General features: G+C 36.9%; 1 protein-coding gene across 1 annotated transcript; it reads right to left on the reverse strand.

Moving 5' to 3' along the window:
- Nucleotides 1-2,727: 2,727 nt before the first annotated feature.
- On the reverse strand, nucleotides 2,728-5,547 carry LOC133715161 (uncharacterized). Its single transcript, XM_062141540.1, has 6 exons — nucleotides 5,106-5,547; nucleotides 4,365-4,467; nucleotides 3,755-3,810; nucleotides 3,421-3,582; nucleotides 3,141-3,254; nucleotides 2,728-3,056 (listed from the first exon to the last, which is right to left on the reverse strand). Exons 1-6 carry the CDS (start codon nucleotides 5,448-5,450, stop codon nucleotides 2,889-2,891), a joined length of 948 nt encoding a protein of 315 aa, XP_061997524.1. The 5' UTR covers nucleotides 5,451-5,547; the 3' UTR covers nucleotides 2,728-2,888.
- Nucleotides 5,548-8,613: the final 3,066 nt, after the last annotated feature.

An 8,613-nucleotide genomic window follows, 5' to 3' on the forward strand; every position in this document is an offset into this window, starting at 1 on the left:
CTTTCTTTGTGTTTTTTACTTTTCGTTGCAACGAATTCAATTAATGTATTTGATGAAATGTCATTAAGAATTTGGTTCATATGATGGTTTGTATTAGTTGCATACCTAAAATAGAGGTTTGCTTGACTATATATACCATACTTATTATACACATACTAACCTGGGTATAATACCTAACTTTCAGGTGACAATTGAAGGAATAATAGGTAGTAGGTGTGACTTTTAAGTTCAAAATAATAACATGCCTACCGGTTTTATTTTTATTTATTTAATTTTTTTTTTATGCTATAAGTTTCATTGGTTAGCTATTCCAAATGTATGGTATTTAGTGATGTTCATGGCTATGAGGTAGTTGTTTTATGGTAATTAAGTTTTTTCTGATACCTTGTCAAGAGGTATATAGTTAGATATCTCATTGCTATGTGATTTATTGGTTACCTATTCTAGAGCTATGTTATCTAATGTCATAGCTTAAGGTATGTTTATTGTAATTTAATGTCATAGCTATAAGGTATGTTTAATGTCATGACTATAAGGTAGTAGGTGACTAAGCGTTACTTCCAAGTTCTAAAAATTTAATGCTTACTGGCTTTCTATTTTTTTTTTTTTTTTTTTTTTTTTAAAAATGGGGTTTGGAACCCAGCCTAACTGGGAGGCTCAGCCCCACGCCCGTTATTTATATTATTTAGATTTTGTTGCATCGAGGGGGACGTAATACCTGAACCCCGAGCAATCATAGTTGCATTACAATTATCCTCGTAGAGGGCATCCTGTATGAAAGTAGGAGCCTCATCTAAACAAAGACCCACAACAAGATCTAAACTAGCAAAGTGAGCCAACCTATTTGCTACACTGTTTGCTTCACGAAACACATGTCGAAACCTAATCCAATCAAAAGCTTGCATGTAAACTTTACAATCATCTAGAATTCGACCAACCTCTGAGTTATTCTCACATTGTTGGTTGAGAGCAGCCACTAAGATGATGCAGTCACTTTCGACCTCAACTTCCTTCCACCCCTGATATATTGCCAAGAGTAATCCAGCTCTACAGGCCTCCGCTTCGGCATGAAAAGCCGAGCATAGATGTGATAACCTCGTAGACCATGCACCACAAAAGCAACCAGTTTCATCCCGCGCAACCCAGATATTACTTTTAGAAGTTGCTGTGGATCAAAACATGATGTGAAGTTATTTGATGTAATGACATTACTTTTACAAGTATAATATAGCAAACACGAAATTATTTTAATTCACATCTAATTATTTTCACAACACAATAGCAACAGTTTTTTTTTAAGGGTAAAAGTTAAAAATAGTCCTTGTGGTTTGGAATGATGCTCAAAATTAACCTTGTGGTTTAAAAATATTTAATTTTAGCTATGTGGTTTGTGAAACTAATTAATAGATTTGAAAACGAACAGTACTCCATGTGGTTTAAAAATATCATATATTTCCATCTCGATCAAGTGAAATCATTCTGTTTTACGCATTGGAGCACTAATCATTCTGTTTACTTTAATGCGTAAACCACATGTTGGAACACAAAAGCAGGACTCGGATTTTCTTTCGAGCATATGCTAGGGAAATAAAGAATATAACTACAGGTGTATTCAGAGCATATGCTAAAAGTTTGCGGTAACTGTTGCCTACTTCAAATCATAGTGACATAGTCGTTTGAGTTTACATCTGCCAGCACATGTCTATTTCAAATTTTGTTTTAGTTTTCTACAGGATCTCGATTGAGTTGGCCACCGAGCTAAGAAGCTTGGCAATGATGATTGGAATGGCATCAACAGGAAAGGCCTAAGGAGCGTTTCAAGAATTCAAGCATTCCATTATTTCCCCTAACTATTGTTTATTCCAATTACCATAAGCCTATAACCTTCCAACCATGCATCGAAAAAAAAAAAAAAAAACTTCCAACCACATTGTGGACATATGTTGAGACGATTTAAGAGTAAAATCAGGGCCGGTCCTGACATTGTAGAGGTCTGAGGCGAATAAATAAAATGTGGCCTCATGAATAGTGTTCGATCAACCAAATTTGTTTTATTCAATAATAAAATTTAATTTTCATATAGTATTTTGTTACATCTATATTTATTTTCTTAAATTATATTAGCAACAAAGAAAAGGAATTAAAGGTGATTATACCAAAAGAAACCAAAAAAAATAAAAAATAAAAGAGTAGTAAGGTAAACCAGAAAAAAGAATAAAAATAAAAAAAGCAAAGTGAATTGAACAAGCTCAAAAATCGAACTTGGGTGGGGGTGGCTCATAAATGTAAGCCACTAGATTACCTACCAACTGAACTACAACGGCCCATCATGCAACTAGTGCGAAGCAAAATATATAACATTTGTTGAAATCTATATTTATATATAAAAAAAAAACTGACGGAGGCCCGCCGGAGGCCGGTGGCCTGAGGCAGCCGCCTCAGTCGGCAGCCCTTAGGGCCGGCCTTGAGTAAAATGAATCTTAGTCAAACATGTTTGACCAATATGATTATACTTAATGCATCTATCAATGTCATTTAGAATGATCAACTAGATGATGTCTCGTAGGAACCCTAAAAAATGTTGGGCGATTCCGGGGGATCAATGCCACAAAATTCACCCATAGTGTTCCACACATTGTTTGGCTATCTTACTGACGTACTGTCTTCCAAATAGTGAAGCTACTTTTTACGTTGAATTAAAGGGAGTGCACAATCTGGAGTTCAAAATGGTGGATTGCAGACCCTTCAAACGAAACTTGGAATTGACTAGTAAACTTAGCACATTTGTATCATCTCATACAAATAACCTGACATTATTTTGATGGTATATACAGTATGAAATGAAAGAGGTACCATGCCAAAAATTTGACCAAACAGTAATCTTATCACTAGCTCTTGACGACAGTAACCCCTAAGAACGGGTGGGAATCGTCATATGGCCCTTCTTCAAGTGACCCTTCATCATAAAAGCCCCTCAACTGCGGGTAATCTTTAAGTAGTTCCTTCTCAGTCAATGTATCATTTTCTTGTTGAGGAGTCCACAAGACCTCAACCGCCTGCACGAAGAAAATATACATACATTAAGCACATATCCAAAGGAGAAACTTACAACTTAGCTTTCAGAGTAATTCCATTCTTACCAGTATTTTGTTCGAGGGAATGGATCCAAGACTCTGTAATGCTTTCTTCAAGTCACCTGGGCCATTGATGCTAGGCAACTTAGGTGCTCCTTCAGTAGCCACCAAAATTGTAACCTGATAATAATTCAATTTTAATAAATGAACTAAGAGCTTGCATTCCTATATGCTAAAACAATCCTAGAAGTAGCCAACTCAAATCAAAACACGGGTTTCATCCTTAGGTACACATGAAAACATCTATACCAGAATTAGAAAGGTTGCCATTTCATCTAAACCTTACCACTATATATTCTTTGTGGCCTTCATTTGGTGACTGGCTTGTTGAATGCACTATAAAGTTGTTCACATTGGCGAGTGTCACTTCATCAAATTTAGCTGCTTCTTCCATAGAGAGTTGTTTGAAGCATTGCTCTGCATCTTCTGTCTCGGACTTTCGAGTAACCTATAAGCATTTAAGAAGTTATAATTGATTTCCTCAATATTTCTAATATCTAATTCGAGTAATGTTCTCTATTTTGGTCGCTCTCTATATCAACATTAGCCCCAGTATGAATCTAGTAATGTTTTCTGTTTTATAATATCAACATTAGCTCGCGCAGATAAATAGAACTTACAGATGAATAACTTGAGATGCAATAATCAAGATTGCGAAGCAAAGATGTTGATGCCCCTGAAACCAAAGGTGTACAAAATTTGGATAAGAAAGAAGAAAATAAAAGTAACTAGACTGTAGCTAGCTCAAAATGTTGGGTAAGGTACTCCTGCAGAAAACTAATCCAAAAAGCTCAGTGCAAAATGTGCATCTAAATTTGTTGGAAAGCCATTAACCCAGTTAATGTCTTCTTTGAAACCTTTTCATTCTTTCATCAGTCTCTAAAAGTTAAACAACTGTTAAAGATAGGGAATAGTCTCTTTCACATAAATGTTCCACAGCATTGGAATTGGACATAGTGAAGCCACAAATTTCACCATCAACAGATCTTCTAATAAATCGCCTAATTAACTACAATAACTAGCTGTAAATCTCCATTTGAAATCAACATTCAGTACTCCAATATTTTATGTAACATTTCAAGTTTTTAATCAAGTTGTTGCATAAACTGACCCCTAACCAAATACAAAAGAAGAAGAGGGGGGGGGGGGGGGGGGGGAGTATTCTAGATTTAATGGCTAACTACTAAAAATCAAATGAGCAGTGAATAGCTGATCAATAAGGCAACTCACCTGTCAAAAGATGGCTCAAACCCGTAGACGTAGACATATCTGTAGTTTCAGTAAGTCGATTAAGATCCTTTTGAAGTGATCGCGCCTTGCCCACCAGACCAACCTTACAGAAGAATAATAGATTATAAACAGAACAACTTCTCTATTCAAATATCCAGAATAACAAACAGAAGAGTCTTTACAGTGCATCACTGTCCAATTAACAACACCAACAGGTCCACCCTTTTCTAAAAGTTACGCTTGTCTTATTACAGCTTAAAATGTCAAACTCTAATACACATGATTCCCTAAACTTTTTCTTTCAACATTAAAGCCTTTCAATTGATTTTACTACCTCCTACATATCATATAACATACGTTTCTAGTAGCTTCACATACTTTCGTCCAATTCCAAAACACTCTTGCACAAAAACTCAATTAATCCTCAATGGTGTTAAACTTCTTGATCAACAGTTCTAAACAAACTCTCCAAATCCCAGACTTCTTCGAGATTCGATACATTTCTTTTTTAGTGTTACATCAGTTTCCTACCCTACCGAATTCTTGAAACAGAACAACTTGCTATAAGCAGACTGATCCACAAATCCAAATCTAATTAATAGATTGGTGAATTCTAGTAAGCAAATTAAAGAGTCCATGTTAATATTTCTTTTCTACATTTCTATAGGATTGAGAAAACCTATCAAAATTTAACACCATTCAATTCATATATAAACAGAGAAGGCACAGATCAAACTATACCTGAAGCTTGACGACGCTTGTTTTCCCAACACCAGCACAGCGGCAGATGACCGCCACACCAACCACAGCCGCCATTAAAACCAAGAAGACGTAGAATCCACCGTCCGACAAGGAAGACGACGACGGCGAGTGGTGCCACGACCAAGAGTCCGATGAACCCGAAGACCCCGACCACGATGAAGACGAAGATGAAGATGAAGATGAAGAAGAAGAAGAATCTCCGCCGGAGGGGAACAGGCTTCCGCCGGACCGCCCACCCGTAGCGGCGGACGCAAAATTGGGGTCGGAAATCAATAGCAGAGCGAGCAATAACGTGGCGACGGTGGCCGGATTTCTCAACGCCATGGTGGGAATTTGGGGATTTTTTGAATTGGAAGGAAGGTGGTGGGAGTATTGCTATGGTTTTAAATACAAGGCTTTTATAGTGGAAATCAGGATTATTCCGAATCTAATCTAATTAGTCTTTGATCTAATCTGTCCAAAAATTGTCTCTTAATCACAAAAAAAAATTGTCTTACGTACTTGTACATTTCATATACGCTTGTTACATACGACGCGAAAGACTCTTGGGGGGCGGACATTTCCTATGGGGCGGGATGAGCCCATCGCCATCTCTATTTGGCGTGGGGTTGGAACTCACACCAGACCCCGGCCCAAGCAGAATGTGGCCGTGTCTCGTGGATGGTGCGGCTACCCAATGAGAATTCAAATATTTTTAATATACACTTGGATAATATCAATCTGATTAGTGACATGAGACATGGTCAGTGATATACCGTTGCACGGCGGAAATACCAAATATCAACCTGCACTTGTACCTTAGCTACTAAGTGCTTATTGGCTGAAACTCTGAAAGTCCTATAAATATGAGACATGCTTAGTGATATGATTAGCGACATGAGACATGATTAGTGACGTGACTAGCGATTTGAGATATGGTCAGTGACATGATTGGGTTCGATTTTGCTGTGATGTCGTCTCAAACTCATGGTCGGTGACCTGATTAGCAACTTGAGACATGGTTAATGACATGATTAGCGACATGAGACAGGGTTAGTGACATGATTAATGACCTGATTAGTGATTAATTTTCTCTTGATTACGTTGGGAAGACCTAATCCTGACACAATTCTCCACCCCTCATCAATTGTGTATCTATTCCTCAAGATTATGTTAGGATCATTAACTATAGTATGCCAATCTAATCATACATAAAATTTATGAAAGGTTGTATGCGATCAAAAATTTGAAGGAACTTTTATAACTCATTCTCTACTATCAAAGAATTTGTCCAGCGGCAACATAGTAGGAAAGCTGAGATTCTGATAATTATGCTTCGTGATTGTAATCGAGTTATCTTTCCGTTATGTCACTGCTATGTCAAAGCAAATGGAGTAGCCAATAGAGCACTCTTTGCTAATTGGTGCTTGTTAGAATACATGAATTCTATAGAGACTCCTGATATTATTTTGGGACGTGCTCTCAATTATTATTGTAATCAGGGGTTTAGGCTCAAAGTTCCCCCCTTATATTCGGCAGTTTCATCAATCAAGGCTTGAGGGTAGCCGTACAAACCCTTTATTTTCACAAAAAAAAAAAAAATTGTCCAATTTGCTTCTCATAAAATAAAAACACTTACATCACTAGCCTATATTCCCTTGAAGGGCTAAAAGAGAACCAACTGAGGGATTAGGTGGAGTAACTTAACATAAACATTAAAAATTAATGAAATGATTTAGGATAATACATAATTTAAACTTAATTTGACATTTAATTAGTCATATAGGAATTCTTTGTCATTTCTTCTCATAATAAATATTGGGAGGCCGCTGTAAATAAATAAATGCAGTCTGAAGTTTAAGTGGGCAAGGTTGAACCTTTGCACACTATCTCGTTGTAATCGTTTTCAATATAAATGAAGTTCTCTTCTGATAATTTAAAAAAAGAAAAAGAAAAAAAAAAAAGAGGATCATTGTGTGAAAATTTATGAACTGATTTTGATATGACAAAAGGACCTAAATGTTTAGCATGCTACTGTGTTCTTATGTTCCTACAGAGAGCAATAGCGTCGCACATGCATTAGCGGTGTATATATGCAGCTGTTTGTGAAATATCCCTCTAGGAAATGAACAGCACACAATCAACCCTACCCTCCAACCCTGTTATTGATCCTCAATCAAAATGGAAGAACAGAAGAAATTCCGTGTCCAACAATCATATATGATATATCATTTTGCAAATGCTCAATAAGAAAACCACACGAGTTAAACCAAGTACGTGAGCATAACAGAATAAAATCAGATTCCCATGATCAAGAAATGCCTTGTACATTTCATTATGGCACCTCAAGTTGCAAGATCCTATAATCTTGGTTTTAAAAAGTGTATACATAGTATACTACAGTTAACAGTTCATACTTCTGAAGTGTTTATAAAAAAGATCGGGTAAAACCTTAAACTCGTATTATTATTAATTTATTATTATCTTTTCGCTATTAAGGGGGGGGGGGGGGGGAAAGCCCCTTAAACTAGCAGTTTCAAAGGAACCTTGAATGCTTACCAACAACTCCTCCAGTCTATTTATAAAGTTCTCAACTGTCCCTTGCAAGTTTCCAGCTTGGCAACACTAGCCTACATGCAGAGATAAGTCAATGAGGACAACCTGAGTATACCCTTCATAGACATCGGTAAACGTTTCTTTAGTTCTCAAAATTAGCTACGCAAGGCTCGGGAAGACTACCATTATAAATTAAATTCAAGATCAAAATAAGTGAGTTGTCAAGAATGGAGGGAGAACACATTTGTAATTTATAACTTGTATGATAAAAGGTAACAGCAAGTACTTTATTTGGAAGTTACCTAAACCAATTTTCTAATTTTCAAGTCTATACTATAAGTTACTATAGAATTCAGGTTCCTCTAGTGCACAAACTTGGATGAAAACTACACGGAGATTAAAAAAATGATCGTAATGCAAGACTCTTCACCCCCCCCCCCAAAAAAAAGCATTAAGCACCAGCCATTAAAACTAAACCACAAAGGACTTTGTCAATATGAGATGAGGCAATAACCTGATAAACAATCTCATTCAGTTCATCTTGGAGGATGGATACTATAGTTCAGTCAAGACAGAACTCTTCACATTATCATATCCACCCTTGGGATTGATGCGGAAATAAGTATTTTGCCCGCGGAAGTTTTCAAGTACTATCAAGTTTGTACCAGAACTTCACCAATGGCTCATCCAGTATACATCTCGGAGAAGCTGTATCAATTAATTACACATATTTAAATATGGTGAATCTATTTACAATATCAAATCATTTTTCCTTTTATTTGATTCTGTTGGACCAAAGAAGGAGTGGGCTTGATAGTGAAGCCTATCAGGCTTAGTCTGCGGGCTAGTGACCCGGGCTTAGTCTGCGGGCTTGTGACCCGGGCTTTCATGCGTAAGTCAAATGGTGTGTGAAACCTGCTGGGCTGCTAGGTCTTGCTGAGAGAGAGTAGGC

The sequence above is a fragment of the Rosa rugosa genome, chromosome 6 (genome assembly GCF_958449725.1).
Source record: "Rosa rugosa chromosome 6, drRosRugo1.1, whole genome shotgun sequence".
Lineage (NCBI taxonomy): Eukaryota > Viridiplantae > Streptophyta > Magnoliopsida > Rosales > Rosaceae > Rosa > Rosa rugosa.